The sequence below is a fragment of the Amphibalanus amphitrite genome, unplaced genomic scaffold (assembly GCF_019059575.1).
Source record: "Amphibalanus amphitrite isolate SeventyFive unplaced genomic scaffold, NRLGWU_Aamphi_draft 000142F_arrow, whole genome shotgun sequence".
NCBI classification, from domain to species: Eukaryota; Metazoa; Arthropoda; class Thecostraca; order Balanomorpha; family Balanidae; genus Amphibalanus; species Amphibalanus amphitrite.
In genome coordinates this window covers 320,281-336,535 of record NW_024881637.1, presented here as the reverse complement: position 1 = coordinate 336,535, position 16,255 = coordinate 320,281, and the positions used below count along the sequence as shown (strand labels likewise).

Here is a 16,255-nt window from a genome sequence, read left to right as displayed (position 1 = left end):
ATAGCCTCCAGAGGACAAAAACTCCAAAAATAGCTGTTTTTACGAAAAGTGTTTTTCGACAATAACTTTTGACTGAAAAAGCCACGACATTTCTACTGCCAGAATCGTGTTCCTCTCACCGAGACGCGTCGAATGAGCTATAATTTGACCTTGAAAGGTCAACTTCAAATTTTGACCTCAGGTCAAGGTCATGACCTGACCGGAAAAGATCATGTTGCATATCAGTCGATGCGTCTCGGCAAGGCAAACACAATGAGGCCAACCCCAGCGTTCTATCTCTTTCCAATCGAGAGTTATTGGCAAAAATCTGTTTGTAGCCTCAATTGACCTCGGATGACCTTTCTAGAGGTTTTCAACAAAAAAGACACCTTGGTCGTCACGGATGGTCCAAATCATTGTGATTCTGAAATATTTGGACTGTTCCTATGCGTACACACGGATCTAGAGGCATTTTCGTTTGTCTCCGTTGACTTATAATGGAAAGGTCATGCCACTGACCTGACCCTAGGTCACGGATATAAAAAATCCGAGATATACAAATTGTAGGCGCCCCTAACATCATGCAATCCACCAAGTTTAAAGCCTTTCTGACAAACACTGCAGGCTGGACATGATTGCAGACTTTTTTAGGCTTGGTCAGTTATCTTGACCTGGTAACCTGACCTGACATGACCTGGGGTCAGTGCTGGAAATGAGGCCGCTTTCTGGTCCCGGCGTTTTATTCTCCGGGTGGGTTAGCCCCGTCTAGCGCTTAGCCTTTCGGGACCCTCTCAGAGTCGCGGTTGTTTTTGCCGCTCGGCCCATTCGAGATACAAAGTTGATAGTCACACGAAGTTTATTTGGGGCCTCTGAATATACGACTTCGAAATAAATTGATTCTACAAACCCTTTTTTCTTTCAGCTATATGCATACATTTAACAGTAACTCCAGGCTAGGCTGGTTTGGCTGGCCCTAAATAAGCTTCGTGTGACTATTAACTTTGCATCTCGACTGCGGCGAGCGGCGAAAACAGCCACGAGACTGAGTGGGTCCCCAAAGGCTAAACGCTGGGCGGGATTAACCCGCCCGGAGAATAAAACGCTGGGACCAGAAAGCGGCCTCATTTCCAGCACTGCCTGGGGTCAAAAATTTCACTCGTTGTCTAAAATTGATGTGCAAAAAGCTACTCCGAGTGGCGCGGCGCTACGCGCCGTGGTTTTTTATTCACACTTCACACGCAAAAAACGCGACAGGGTGGTAACATATGCCCCCCCCCCACTGGGGAGAAGGTTAAAAGCCACCTAACTAACTGCATTGAGCTGTGAGCACAGCATTTGCGCTGTTTTCTCTTGCCGGGAAGTTCGGGGAAACGTACACGGATTATGTCCCTCTTTGACCCTCTCTGTCCCTCTGTGTCCCTCTCTGCCCCTCATTGTCCGTCTGTTACCCTCTCTGTCCCTGTCCCTCTCTGACCCCTCTCTGCCCCTCTGTCTCTCAGGTTCCGGTGAGCCGTACACGGACTACGTGGCCACGCGCTGGTACCGGGCGCCCGAGTTGTTCCCTGTGTGACCCTCTGTGTCCCTCGCTCAGGTCCCGGTGAGCCGTACACGGACTATATGTGGCCACGCGCTGGTACCGGGCGCCCGAACTGTTCCCTGTGTGACCCTCTGTGTCCCTCGCTCAGGTCCCGGTGAGCCGTACACGGACTATGTGGCCACGCGCTGGTACCGGGCGCCCGAACTGTTCCCTGTGTGACCCTCTGTGTCCCTCTGGCTCAGGTCCCGGTGAGCCGTACACGGACTATGTGGCCACGCGCTGGTACCGGGCGCCCGAGCTGCTGGTCGGCGACACTCAGTACGGGCCGCCCGTGGACGTGTGGGCCGTGGGCTGCGTGTTCGCCGAGCTCGTCAAAGGAGACGCTCTCTGGCCGGGAAAGTCGGACGTCGACCAGCTCTACCTGATCCGGAAAACGCTTGGTAAGTTGTAACTTTGGCCCAGTCGCGTGATGTTCACGCGAATATACTATTGGTTTGAGACCTGACTATGACTCTCGTCCGGCCCTTTTCAGGTGACCTGATCTCGCGGCACATGCAGGTGTTCAAGTCGAACGAGTTTTTCACGGGAGTCGTGCTGCCGGAGCCTCAGGAGCAGCAGAGTCTCGAGCAGAAGATGGGAAAGTCGCTCAACAACACCGGCATGGACTTCCTCAAGGTCAGAGTCGGCGCAGTACCAGGCTGTGGTGGCACTCGTCCGGTGGATCCAGGGTGAAAAACTATGTTTCCCTATACATATTACCGAAAAGAATGATATTAGCGCATACAAGTTTAAACAGTCTACAAATACCGTCTATTGACACATTTACCGGCGTGTAATATGCCACTAGAAATACGGTTAGCAGTCGCGTTTGGGGCATTGGTAGTCAGACTTCTAAAATCTAGACATCAACCATGCCCGTCCAACGTCCAATAGGAAGTGCAAAAAGGACTGCCTGCCTACAGACCGTTATATGGTTACCTGCAGTGTTCGCTATTGCACAGTACATATCGCCCCACGGCCGCCCATTCGGACCTCATGGATTGGCGTTGGCCCGCTCGCGGCGCCGCGCTCAGATCAATGTCTCGACACCGGCGGCCGTTATGGCGTTACGATGACGCACGAAGGTACACACGGCTGCACACTGAGGCGGCATCAGCTCACACAATGAGACAGTGCGGCCGCTGCGTGTCCGCCCCATTCACCAGACGTGCGCTGACCGCAGCGGCGGGACGTAAATGATGTCTTACCCGGGCCGGTATCGGCAAACTGTCTGGGTTAAAGTGACAAATGCCGACAGTCTTTCCATATATTCACTAAAAAAGGACGCATTATGCGTTGTATGCTGAAAAAAAAACATGGCCTTAGCTTTGCTGGGAACAGCTTGGTTTGTTTGTTTCTTTTACAGTCGACACATAAATATGTTTCATCATAGGCATTGAAAAGTCAGTTTCCAGTCTTTTAGCTGGCTTCACAACCCCGTAGCCTTTTACACCGAGCAGCCACTGCCTGCTCGACACTGCTGACGTCACAAGTCTGTTACCAATGACGTCACGTCGTCAGTTAGCGATTCGTGCGGCGCCTGGGGAGTTCTGTTGGATGGACATCGATTGTCGGTGCTGCCAAGGTCGCGGCGACTCACCGGCCACCCTGCGAGTCCCTGCGACAGGACACTCTCGCCTAATTGTCCGAGTGTCCGAGTTTTTCTAAGAGCTGGCCTCACGCAGCCGAGCCGCTGGGGACGGCCGGAGCTGGTGCCAAGGTCGCTCGATTGGCCTTTCGTGACCGGTCTTCCAACACGGTGACAGCGGTAATGAGCTCATTTGAATAGGCTCCCGAAATGGCGTGTCACGGGCTGGGGCTGTGTGGAGCTTCTGCAATCAACATATTGCTGGGGAGCTGGTGCGACATATAAGACTATCCTTCCTTGAAAAGATGACCTTCTGTTTGATAAAATATTCAGGCCGACAGCCGTCCGATATGGGAAGTTAGACTAACCCGCACAGCACGGAAAGTTAGACTAACCCGCACTGCACGGGAAGTTAGACTAACCCGCACTTGGGAAGTTAGACTAACCCGCACTTGGGAAGTTAGACTTACCCGCAGAGCACGGGAAGTTAGACTAACCCGCACTGCACGGGGAGTTAGACTAACCCGCACTGCACGGGGAGTTAGACTAACCCGCACTTGGGAAGTTAGACTTACCCGCAGAGCAAGGGAAGTTATACTTACCCGCAGAGCACGGGGAGTTAGACTAACCTGCAGAGCAAGGGAAGTTAGACTTACCCGCAGAGCAAGGGAAGTTAGACTAACCTGCACAGCACTGGAAGATAGCCTAACCCGCAGAGCAAGGGAAGTTAGACTAACCCGCAGAGCACGGGAAGTTAGACTAACCTGCACTGCACGGGCAGTTAGACTAACCCGCACAGCACGGGGAAGCCGGCTCAACGCTACGCTAAGCGTTTGCGTTTCAACTTACGAATGGAGTATAGAAGCACATTATAGATTTATAGGTTGGTTGAAAGGGCCAGTGGCCACCCAGCTCTGTGTCTGCGCCTGCGGAGCCTGGTTGGTGGGCCGCTCGCTGCTCAGTGGTCCGATCCGCCGGGCGCAGCTGGGCGCACCTGTGTGTGGCGCGCCCAGCTGTGCCTGGAGACGGCGGTGGCCGCAGTATTGACCGCGGGGCGCCGGCTCAGACCTGTGTGAGCGTCACCACGGACCGGACCCGGCTGACCGTCGATACAGGGGTACCGCAGGCGGGCCGTGAACGGTTAGCAGCTCGGCCCGGCAGTGTTCGCCGGTCCGCCTGAGGCTGTACACACGGTGTGTGTGGTGACCAGGGAAGGGCTTTAGGATGCAGCGAAAAGTTAAAAACTTGCAAAGGGTTCGAAAGACACTGATGAGCCCGAAGCTTATGCTGGACACTGAAAATGTTTATTATGGAACTATCCATAATATTTAATGCATTCAGCTCTTAGCTAATGCCGTTGCCGTACGATGCTCAAAGTGCGAGTGTAACGTCCCTTGTTTCTTTTTTCACAGAAATGTTTGGAGAAGGACCCGGCGAAGCGCCTGACGTGCCAACAGTTGCTCCAGCACCCGTACTTCGACGGCTTCAACTTCAAACTTCCCCAGGCTGAGGTGGAGGAGTTTGAACGGATGAAACGAGTGAGTTCTGTAAGTTATTGACCGGCCACTCGGCCGCTCTAGTCCAGAGCTTAATGTTTGCTTACGTAGACGCATTGGCTTAGTTTGGTGGTTGCTCGTGTTCATGCCTGGTTAGTTAAGTTTATTTTCCTAACCGTCGTACGGCGCCGATTTTCAGACGCATCGGATCTAACCACCGGGCGAGAGTGGAGCAATGGACCGCGGATCATAGCCGTGTTCAAACACTAATTGTATGCATTAATTCTATCGTCTATTTGGAATGATGCGACCACTGTTGACACATTTCCCACAAATCGGCCAAGTTATCCATAGTGTAAACCCTATTTGGCGCAAGAAATAGGCTTACAATGATCAAACCAAGAAGCAATAATGCTCATTATTCGTTCCTGGTAAAAGATGACGTGCAAATAATATCCAAGCACACACAGTTTTGGGAGACGCGCCTTCAATCATTCGCCATTCAATTGCCATAAAACACGGCGGCATAGTCGATAAAAGCATCCGCTAGAGGCCCGTATAAAGGACAATACACGACACCAAGCCAGGGTAGTGCTGAACATATACTGAGGACAAGGTAGAACAAGGGCGCAACACAGTACTACAGGGCCCAGGGTCGCACTGGATTGACAGAAGAAGGACAGCAATATCGGTGTAAACGGCAGCGGACCGACAGCGACTTACCGGGCCTCACCACACGGCCTCCCGGCTCCCCCTCCCTCTCCAGCGCAGTAACTATCCCTGCGGCCCTAGCCACGGCGTCCCCCTCCGAGCTACTGCTGCTCCTCGGGTATGTCGAGCACGAACGAGAGCCCGGTGCCCTCCAGCTCGCGCTCCATCCACCCGGTCATCTTGCGGTCCATCTCGGGCGTGAAGTGGTTCTTCCAGTCACCCGTCTTGCCCTTGCGCATGAACTTCTTGTTGGGGTCTCCGGTGGACCAGGCCGACTTGGAGATCCACTCCCAGTTCACCCACGGGTTGTTCTTGAGGTTGCTGAAGTGCAGGTGCTCGGCCAGCTTGTCCAGCTGCTCGTCGGTCGGCGTCTTGCCAAGGAACTCTGCCACCCTGGCGATGTTGCCTCGCAGGTCCTTCTTGAGGTCCTCGAAGAAGAGGAACAGCATGTTGGGGTGGTGGCGCTGCCGCCAGGCCTCCAGCACGTGCGGGAAGAAGGGCAGCTGGGTGACCAGTCCGTCGATGAAGAGGTCGACGAACGTCTCCAGGGTGAGGTCGGCGGCCGCCTCGTTGTACAGGTGCAAGTGGTGGTAGTATGAGATGCAGACGTCCTTCGGGTTGCGGACAATGTACACCACCTGCAGACACAGAAAACGCGGCGTCAGCCCTTTACGAAGGGGAGCTCTTTTTATGTAAGCGTATTGAGCGAACCAGCGCATTTATTTTTCATTGGGCGAACTGAATTCGCAGGAATATCCTTGCATTAGCGGTGCAAAGGAGTGTCTGGAATTGGATTGTGAAACTCGAAAGCCTTCCTTGCATTGAACAGCCAAACAATTAATTGCGGTACATTCACAGCTATGCTTCAACCCGTTATACCCCAGAATGACGTGGGCTATTCAGCTATTTCCACGAACATCCTTTGGACCTCTTATGCTGCAGTGTTTGTCATTCTAACTGAGCAGATACCTTGGCGGTGTCTAGGAGTTTGGGCGGGCACATGTGCAGCGGCAGATGGGTTTTGACGAACCACGGCCGCGGCCGGGACTCGATCGGGTCGAAGAAGATGCGCCGCGAGAGCGGGTCCTCGCCGTCCCTGATCTTTTCGCGGACGGAGCGCGCCGTCACGCCGGTTATCTCCAGGAAGTGGTAGCGGTCCGGCATCAGCATGGACTTGGCGCCCTCGAAGTCGCAGTCGTTCTGCAGCAGCCAGACCAGCTCCTGGGTCCAGGTGGTGCCTGACAATGGAAAGGCAATGACGTCCGTGACACTCGCTGCTTAGCCAGACGTAAACGGTTACTCTAAAGATTCTTTAGGGAATCATTGGACTCTGCTGGCAATTTACATGTCTCATTTACATGACCTCGACAGCGACAGCACTATGGACCGACTGCTGAGGCCACTGAGCGGGCCTCTGGGATCGCCCGCGCCCGGTGCGCCGCTGGCGGCCGGCCGACTCACCGCACTTTGGCAGCGTCACCACCCAGATGTCGCCAGGGTGCACGGACGTGTTGTAGTATTCCTCGAAGAAGGGCTTCGAGTCGGGCATGGCCACGTAGCCGGAGGGTCCGAAGCCGGCGAGTCCCTCCTCTCGGTAGTCGGGGAAGGCGGCGGCCATCCTGGCGAGCCGCTCCCCAGTCAGCGGCACGGGGTCCCAGGGGAACGGGAGCCGCTCCTCCGGCTCCGGCTCCGGCTCCGGCTCCCTGTCCGGGTCAGCCATCTCCGCGGCCTGTGGGATGGACGGACGAAGCAGAGCTGTGTGATCACACTGAGCAGACTGAACATTGCGCCGAACATGTGCTGGGAACGGCACGGCACTGGGACCGTGACGAGCTCATCAATATTGGATGATAATTGTCGTGAGAGGTGCCCTCACTTTGGCAGCCCTCCGTGGCAGTACTCTTCGCTATTATTAACGTTTCGACCCCCTGACCGCTCTCACCTCCGATTGTCGTGTGAGGGGACAATGACCTTCCGACCCGCCAAGCGAGGACCTTCGCACGCGGTCGTTTCTATGACGATCAGTTGTGTATACTCGTACAGTGTGCGTATGTACATACAGCTGCACAAAGGGGCATGTAAGCGATCATGTTCGTATATGGTCCACGCTGTTCGTATGGTGCGGCGAACGCTTGCTTTGGCGACCGCCATGTTGACCTAACAACATTGTCATTAGCTCCATTTGTGTATACATATATTATGCTTTTTATGTTTTGTTGATGATAAGAAGCTACTCACATTTTCTGAGTAATTGTTCAATTACATCCCTATCGGTGAACGTTTCTCTGTTACTCGCAGCACTTTCTGTGGAGCTAGGACATACAGCTCCATTACGTATAACCGGCGTTTCAGGACAGTTATCAGCCGGTAAGCCGCCATTTGTGTCGACTGTAAAGACTGTTACATCTGCGAAAACAAAAGCTCGTCATAAGATCCGTCGGGATGCCATGATCCGGGTTACAACTGTAGCCTGTTTTAACTGATATTCTGACCGTTTAGCTGGACGTTTGACAGTTCAAGCGGTCTTTTAAGTCGCCGGGGTTGGTAACCCTATTTTATTTACAAACTAGTTAAAAAAAAAACTTTCTAAACCCACGTCACACCTAAAGAGTGACAGCCTCGTCAAAGAGTTGTTTGGCGGGTTGGACCTTTTAAAGTTATTGACGTCGGAGTATGGTCCTGGTAATGCTTTGTGGCGGGAGTGTCTCCACTTCCCTGTCGTTCACCTGTCAGGCACACCGGTGAAACTGTGAACACCGGTGCAGCTCTGAGTGGTAGGCACTGCGGAGTGGGCCGTTCGGTATCGATCGACTCAGGTGTGTGTGGGGCGGACAGCTCCCGTCCTACGCTCGCCGCCGGCTGCAGCCCCGCGCACAGTCCGTGGGTACTGCGCGGCAGGACAGGACACGAGGGAGCGGTGCAGAAATAAATCCCCGCCTCATTAGTACCATGTCCGGCCTAAGACAGCTCGGCTATTACTGTGTCACTATATCTCCTCAGAGCAGCTTCCGAGACCCAATTATTTATCACAGAAAGGACATTGTGCATCTCTTTTGCATCCGAAATTCGTTTAAAAGTTGTTCAATGTAGGAGGTGATCATTTCATCGCGTATAATCCGGGCTTCTTTTAAAGTCATCCTATCTATAGTTAGAAATTTCCCTTGAACCGGATTCTTATAAACTGCCCCTGTCAATTATCAGTTACAGTCCGTCTGGTAGCATAAACGTGTAACTTATGTAGCAATGAATGTTAACGATGTTACGAGTGACGAGTCCTGTTCAGTTCCCTAATACTCTTTAGACGCTCGAGCTTTATTGGAACACTCATGACCTCAATTAACTTAATTATCTCTGGAGGTCAATTAAATTAAGAGCCCATCATTTCATTGAAAGTGGCGAGCAGATTAAGTCGTTCATCTACTCGAATACCTCGAGGGTTCAATTACTCAGACGAATCACGAACTGATTTGGACTGCCTGATTTTACGTGGGCGTAAATCGGGCATACATATGTCGAGGCGGGGTCAGGCAACATTTCACTGAGCGGTTTTATGTAATTTCCGACGCGATGCTCTGATATTTTAAAGTTAGACGTTATGGTGCGAGCGATACGACTTGGTACGAAGCAGGCAGCGGGCAGCTGTTTCAGTTTCGTCCTGTAACTGTCTGTCGCCCTTGCCTTTGTTTATTTATACCGCTACTAGGTTTATGTGCACGACGTTATCCAAGCGTCGGCAGTCGGAGGACGCATGGAAGTGACTATAAAATATCTGTTTCAAAGGCAGCATTGCTTATGAGGCTTGTCAGTCGCCATGCTGTCATGTGCGGTGTGCCCCTCACGATCCACCGTCCCGAAAACACCGTTTCCGCATTAGTGTTTTCCCGCATCCATTATGAGCATCGAGTTTTCCCATTATCCGTGCTATCGACAGAACTGTGAGTAGCGGTGCATGGGTCTACACTCACACCCGGCGATATTTCGCTAGTCTGGTCCACATTCCAGGCTCCAGCAGTCTGGTCTACATCCCCTGACAGCCTCACCGATCTGTGTCAGCTGCCTGTCGGCCCATTAGTTACCATCCCTGTGAGCGGCAACTGTTCTAACGGCACAAGTGGCACGGAGCCGATGCCCTCCCACTAACCCCCCCCCCCCCATCCCTCTCGCCCATACACTCACTCACGGTCCACGTCCACGGGGCCGGACGCTGCTATCGTCTCCCGGTCTGCCGACACTCATACACCGGTTGTTTCTCGGTCTGTCCGTACCTGAGTGTCGGCGATGCCCGCGCTGACCAATGATACGGCGATCTCTCGGCGCTCGAGCTGGTGTCAGCCTGTAGGACTGGGCAGGGCGACCTCTGGGAGTGCAGTCCGGCGGTCGGTCGGCGGCAGAGACCACACAAGCCCCGTGAGCTGTCCTCGGCCGGCGGGTGAGCCTGTTTGGCGGCCCGGCAGTCGGCGGGCGGGGCTCAGAGTAGCGCGGAGGACGGACGGGCCGGCCGACCGCAGCTCCGCTCGCCGTCTGACCTGAAGCACAACTGGCGCCGGCCGCGCCGCGCCGCCTCAGGCCAAACAGCGCCGCCTCACGCCGCACTGCGCCGCTATTGGCACGCCGAGATGAAGCCATTCTTCTGCAGTATTGGGGTATTATCGGCGCGTGGCGGCCCATATGAGTGCGCGCCCGGACGCGGCGGCATGCAGTGGAGCCGAGCGCGGCGCGTTATTGCGTTTGACTGAGGAGTGCTGAGAAGGTGCGCCAGTCAACACGGGCGGATAATGAGCGGCCTCTCGGCACCGAGCTGCTGCCGCAGTGCGCGGTCAATAGCAGCCCCAGCTGGGAGCGTCTCCCGGGAGACGGCAGACGCCGGTATTTGATTTTAGTGGACGGCACATATTTGTCCACACCTCCGGCATTCAATCCTCGTGCAGTTATTGGATGTTTACTTGCATGGCATGCAAAAATGAAAGAATAATAAACGGACGTAACAAAATTCCCTATGCATAGTACTTAAAGGAAGCTGAGAAAACGACCGAAGAAGATAATGGCCCGCAACACGAGTAGCTCAACTGACTGAATACATAACCAACGGACATTCGCCCAGCCCAGCCCATGTTCAGGATCAGTACCTATAACAATCAGCATATTGTTGTAGCTGCAGCTCGTATTGTAAAGGGAGGCAGTACGGTGCGATCGACAGACACATGCTTGCTGAGATTGAAACTATATGAAAATATTAACAAGAAGTAGAAAAGACGGCTGCCTTGCATCAGTTTAACCCTCGCCGGCACAGGCCATTTTGAGTCCTTCGACGGCACAAGGGGGGGGGGTTTACGACCCCCCCCCCCTCGCGTTTGGCCCCTGATCGAGCTAGAGCTTCGCGGAAAAAAAAACGAGCGTGTTGCCCGTCACGAGACGAAGCCGATGATACCCAATTTTAAGGTCCTAGGTCATCGGGTGACCTTCCAGGTCAGGTCAATGACCCGAAAACCGGGAAAATCGGGACCTGTTAGAAAGTCGTAAAGTGTGGCTGCTATGTGGTTTTCCGGGGTGCTGATCACGAATATCGTGTTAGTTTTGATCATAGATGATGTCTTTAAGCATTTAGACCAGGTCGGGTCAGGTCAGGTCAGGTCAACCGGTAGGGGCTGTGACGGGTATTCGTAATACGTGTCAACCGCCTCGGACAGCTTCGTAACATGTTACGAAGGCACCAAAACCACTTCGTAAATGTTCAAATGGTTGCTAAATTCGAATTCAGCTCCAAAAACTAGCCTAGAAACATGTACAACTCGAAAAAGTGAACCGAGGTCACCCGAGGTCACCAAAGGTCAATGACCTGACCTGACCTTCAGGTGACCTTGACACCCACCCTAATGCATGGGAGCAACATCAAATCACATGTTTGAACGTTTGAAACCACGAAAAGCTTGCAAACGCGCGGCTAATGCGAGCCGACATGCGCCGAACCGCGATTTCGGCCAAACATGGTCATAGAAAAGAGGTCACAAGTCAAAGGTCATTGGGGTCAGGGTCATGAAATTTTCAGGGTAGGTGTAAAATTGATCAATGCGAGGGTACTGAAAGTTTCGTCGCGATCGGCCGCTTTTTACGCGAGTTATTCGCGAAAAACCTTAGGGGGGGTTGCATCAACCCCCCCCCCCCCCCCCCTGTGCCGGCGAGGGTTAAATGTACCGTAAGGACTCCATCTCTGGGCTTATATCCAGTCCCGTGGAAACAGGTGCTGGCTAATGTTCAGCCCATGGTCAGAAGCGCCGTGTCCGTGTACCCAATACCCAGCCCCGTTCCCCGGCTGCGGGTGGGGCCGGGAGCGCCGTGAGCACACTCCCGTCTGTCAGTGCCAGCCGGCCGCCCTCAGCTGGGCTAATTACTGGCTCATTGACGCGGTCTGTCTGTTCCGGACGGCGCGGCGGCCGCTCCGGGGGCTCACACCCTACAGCTCCCTCCGCCGCAGCGCCGGGAAATATTGGACCGGCTGACGGGCCAGCGGCTACTGACAGTCTGACGATACGGCACTCGCATTTAACGCCTTATTAGCTTTATTGGATATTGCAGTACCGTAAACCGACCAAATCGTTCCATATAGAGGCACACACTGTTGGGTTTTCGCTCACTTTGGCTACCCTTGTGTGCCGGTGGCCCGATGGCGCATTGGCCTGGCCTTTTGTGCCGTTCCTGAGTCGTGTCACGTCTGTGTCCTTGAGTGTGAGGACGTGAATAACCATGAGTGTGACGGCTGTACCCGTTAGTGTGACGTCTAACCGCGAGTGTGAGGACGTATTCATATAACCGTGAGTGGGACGTCTGTAGCCGTTAGTATGACCTCTGTAACTGAGTGTGAGGACGCATGTAACTGTGAGTGTGAGGGCGTCTATAAACCGTGAGTGTGACGTCTATAACCATGAGTGTGGCGTCTATAACCGTGTGACGTCTAACCTCGAGCATGACGTCTGTAACCGTGAGTGTGAGGACGTATGGAACCTTGAGTGTGAGGGCGTCTATAACCGTGAGTGTAACGTCTGTAACCGTAAGTGTAACGTCTATGTATAACCGTGAGTGTGACGTCTATAACCGTGAGTGTGACGTCTAACCTCGAGCATGACGTTTGTAACCGTGAGTGTGAGAACGTCTGTAACCGTGAGTATGACGTCTGTAACCATGAGTGTGACGTCTGTAACCGTGAATGTGAACGCGTCTATAACCGTGAGTGTGAAGTATGTAACCGTGAGTGTGAGGACGTCTATAACCGTAAGTGTGAGGACGGCTGTAACCGTGAGTATGAGGTCTGCGATGGTGCCGTGACCCTGACGGTCCGTAATCGTGAGTATGACTTGAGTAATGAGTATGTGAGCCCGCGGATGTGCCGTGTGGTGCGTGGTCGCGATTGTGACGTTGCATGAGCTCCGACGGTGACGCCGTGTCGGTCCGTCTGATTGTGCCGGCAGAACGCCAGCTCGACTTCGGGCTCGATGCTGCTGCCCAACATCACGGGCGGCCACTCGGGCTCGCACAGCAGTCCCGAGACGCGCAGCCTGCTCTCCCGCGGCTCGTTCCAGCATTTCCCGTCCATCTGAGCCTCCCGACCGCCACCTACCGGCCGGATGGGCAACTGCGGCTGACGGGCGCCGCCCGGCGGCCGACGGAGGAACTAGAGCTACGGTACCGCTCTGCCGGCCAATGGGGAACTAAGGAGGTGGCAGCGCCTCCCTACGGACGGCGGAGGAACTAAGCCCTCCCTGAGCTGCGGTCGGCTGGAGCGGCTGGAGGGCCTACTCGCAGGTGGCGCCATCTGCCCCTGCCAGAGGTCGGGACATCCACCGGTCCAGCCGCAGCTAAGCCCTGCGTGACGTACCCCGTTTGTTCGCGTTTGTTGCGTTTCATCGGTCTATTCTATTTTCGTAAGGGTGGGGTGGAGGTGCGCGCGGCCGCGCCTCCCGTCGTGTGTAGGCCGCGCCGGTCCGTCCTCCCGTCCGTCCGTCCGCGCACTCCGTCCGCCTGTGAACGCGCTGCGTGCGTTAACTGTGATATATCGACACGGACCCGGCCGACCGGGGCCGACGTTTGCTGTGCCACCCGCCGCCGCTCGCCGGCTCAGTATTCAGACAGGTGTTATGGGCCGCGGACTAGTCGGGGTTTGGTTGAGGTCACTGTTTAGGAGCCGGGTCTCCCCAGTCCACAGGAGCGCTCGGTCAGTTCCCCGGGCTGTCTCAGCAGCTCGGGGGAGCTCCCGAGGCAACCATAGCATTTCAGTGCCGCATCACACGGTTGCCATGGCAACCGAGAGTTTATGCTCGAGTTGGCATCAACCAGGGAACTAGAAGTCATGGCCTCGTCCCATCGATAATAACCCAACTGAGCGCTCACAACTGAGAGGTGCCGGCGTCTCCTGCCAAAGATCAATACGGTGTTATCATTCTGGCACTGAGCGGGGTCTTAGGTCGCGCTGAGCAGGTCTAGTCGTCACTGCCCAGTGGCTCAGCGAACACAGGACCCCGTGTGTGCCGCCATTACGGACGGTGAACGGATCTTATACAGACACAGCGCCGCCCTGCGCGAGCGTCCAATACAAATCTACAGTCTCCGTGTCGCTTCGTAGCTCCTGTGATTCAGTGTTTGTGAACCGGCGTGTGTCGGGAGACGGTGGTTTTCTTCACGCCTCAGCCCCCCCCCCCATGACGCGGTGCTACCAGATCCGTCCATTCTGCCGGCCGCCCGTGACGCGGTGCTACCAGATCCGTCCATTCTGCCGGCCGCCCGTGACGCGGTGCTACCAGATCCGTCCATTCAGCCGGCCGCCCAGTGACGCGGTGCTACCAGATCCGTCCATTCAGCCGGCCGCCCAGTGACGCGGTGCTACCAGATCCGTCCATTCTGCCGGCCGCCCAGTGACGCGGTGCTACCAGATCCGTCCATTCAGCCGGCCGCCCAGTGACGCGGTGCTACCAGATCCGTCCATTCTGCCGGCCGCCCAGTGACGCGGTGCTACCAGATCCGTCCATTCAGCCGGCCGCTAATGTGCAGTTCATATGTATTGCAACATATCCGTGATCGTGTGTCCATGATAGGATGTGGTGGTCAGCGCCGTTAAGACACAATACACACTCTATACCGGCGCGTTGGCACGACATATCCGCTCAGACGGGCCCCACGCGGCGCCAGAGCAATTCAACAAAATAAACGGCTCCCTGGAACACCCGAGCGCGGACGACCGGGCGCAATAAATAGGCACAACTACAACTGAGCCGCCCGAGCCGTGCGGCGTCACAGCGCACAAACTCAGCAATTGCAGCCACCCGGGAGAAAACCACCAACGAGTACTCCGTCGGCGCGGAACCTGTCCCAGTCGCTGACTCTGGCTTAGCTGCCTCTAAAGGGAGGAAGGGAGGGTCGTACAGTCGGTCTAGATCTAGGGGTACGGATTGGCTCAGTTCCGTCACCGGGCCGCTCGTCCGGCGACTCGGAGAGGCGACAGTCACAGATCTCGACACGGGGTCGGGGCGAGAGTTGAGGTCGCCCGCTCCATGACTGGGCCTTAACTCGGGCCCACGTCAAATAGCGAACTAAGTTACATACTCGGCTGAAAACTAAAGCAGCGGACACACCGCTTACAAGCTCATGTGAAAGCTGGCGCACCAAGTTCACATTTTGTGACACAAACTGCGAGAGAGATCTAATGTCTCAACTAGCACCGACAAGAAAACAGCATCTTGCAGTTCGTACAGGCAAAACACCAGTGATGTCAGTCATGAGGACGTTCAGGCAATTATGCTCGGTAGGCAGCACAGGAACCATTCCAGACCGAAATACATTTCGCAGTGATCCTTAGGAATGTCAGCTCACCAAAGAGCATATTCTCGCCAGGCAGCGCACCACGCCGCAGCACCCATGGGTTCTATTCCCCGCCTGCAGCCGCACCAGGACCCCTCCTAGGACTGCCAGAAACTCCGCCTCTCAGTCAGTAACTGCCCCCAGCCGTGCTCAAACGGTGCACGTCAGGCCACGACACCGTCAGAGGAAGCAGGCGGCTGATGGCGGGCTGTGACCCTGGGCATCAAACGAGCTGTGACCCTAAGCGTCAAACCACACTCTGGGTGAGGGGCGCGGTCGGCGCTGAGGCCTCCCGGCCCGGCCAGACGCCGACACTGAGCGGACCACTCCTGAAACGGAGCGCAGCCGGCGACAGTCTCAGGTACTGACGTGATACCGGGCCGGCCCTGCTGGCAAGTCACTGACTTCATCACTACTCACCAGTGACGGCACGGGTAGGAGCGGCGCCGCTGGGGTCTGGCCAGCTCTCACACCAGAGTTCACACGGCGCGGTACCCAGTCCCAGTCCCGGAGCGGGTTCGTTGTGGGAGCACCGGCCGGTCCGTCCCCGGGGCTAGATCCGGGTCTCCATGCGCAGGGCGGCCGCCGACAGGGCGCCGGCCGACGCCGCCGACATCGACTCGGACGAGCTGACCGACTCGGTGCGGTGCGACTCGGCGCGGCTGCGCGGCGGACTGAAGTCGAAGTTGTTGTCCCAGACGGCCGGGTCGGCGGCGGGCTCGGCGGCGGGCCACCACGGCGCCGGCTCGCCGCTGGTGGGCCGCGCCGGCCGCGGTCGGCCGATGACCACCGTCTGGCGCAGGGCGGCCGGCTCGGGATCGGCGCCGCCGCCGCGCCGGCCGCCCGGCTCGAACACGAACGGCTGGCACACCGCGTCCCGGTCGCCGATGTGGGTCGGCTGCGTCTGACACGAGACGTCCACCAGCCGCGGCCCGAGCCCGCCGGCGCCGCACGAGCAGCCGGCCGACCGCTCTCGCTCACGCTCCTCCAGCACGCGCGCCAGGATGGCCGCCGAGACGCGCTCGTCCTCGGCCACGTCCGGTTCCGGCGGCGGCTCCG

At 55.9% G+C, this 16,255-nt stretch overlaps 2 protein-coding genes across 12 annotated transcripts in view; one reads left to right on the top strand and one right to left on the bottom strand.

The window, feature by feature from the left end:
• Window positions 1-14,481, top strand: part of LOC122382542 (cyclin-dependent kinase-like 1) — a 27,343-nt gene extending 12,862 nt beyond the window's left edge. For 4 of the 8 annotated variants that reach the window (XM_043368022.1, XM_043368021.1, XM_043368024.1 and 1 more), the window contains 4 exons: window positions 1,759-1,956; window positions 2,049-2,191; window positions 4,556-4,681; window positions 12,814-14,481. In XM_043368022.1, the coding sequence (XP_043223957.1) occupies window positions 1,759-1,956; window positions 2,049-2,191; window positions 4,556-4,681; window positions 12,814-12,942 (596 nt within the window). In that variant the 3' untranslated portion in view covers window positions 12,943-14,481. Of the gene's footprint in view, window positions 1-1,758; window positions 1,957-2,048; window positions 2,192-4,555; window positions 4,691-12,813 lie in introns of all 8 variants that reach the window. The other 4 variants (XM_043368018.1, XM_043368019.1, XM_043368023.1 and 1 more) reach the window with 1 other exon arrangement.
• LOC122382543 (sulfotransferase 1E1-like) overlaps window positions 4,915-16,255 on the bottom strand; it is a 48,558-nt gene continuing 37,217 nt past the window's right edge. For 3 of the 4 annotated variants that reach the window (XM_043368025.1, XM_043368026.1, XM_043368027.1), the window contains exon 7: window positions 14,380-16,255. In XM_043368025.1, coding sequence (XP_043223960.1) covers window positions 15,750-16,255 — 506 coding nt within the window. In that variant the 3' untranslated portion in view covers window positions 14,380-15,749. Of the gene's footprint in view, window positions 5,989-6,319; window positions 6,589-6,811; window positions 7,080-9,615 lie in introns of those variants that run through there. The other variant, XM_043368028.1, reaches the window with a different exon arrangement.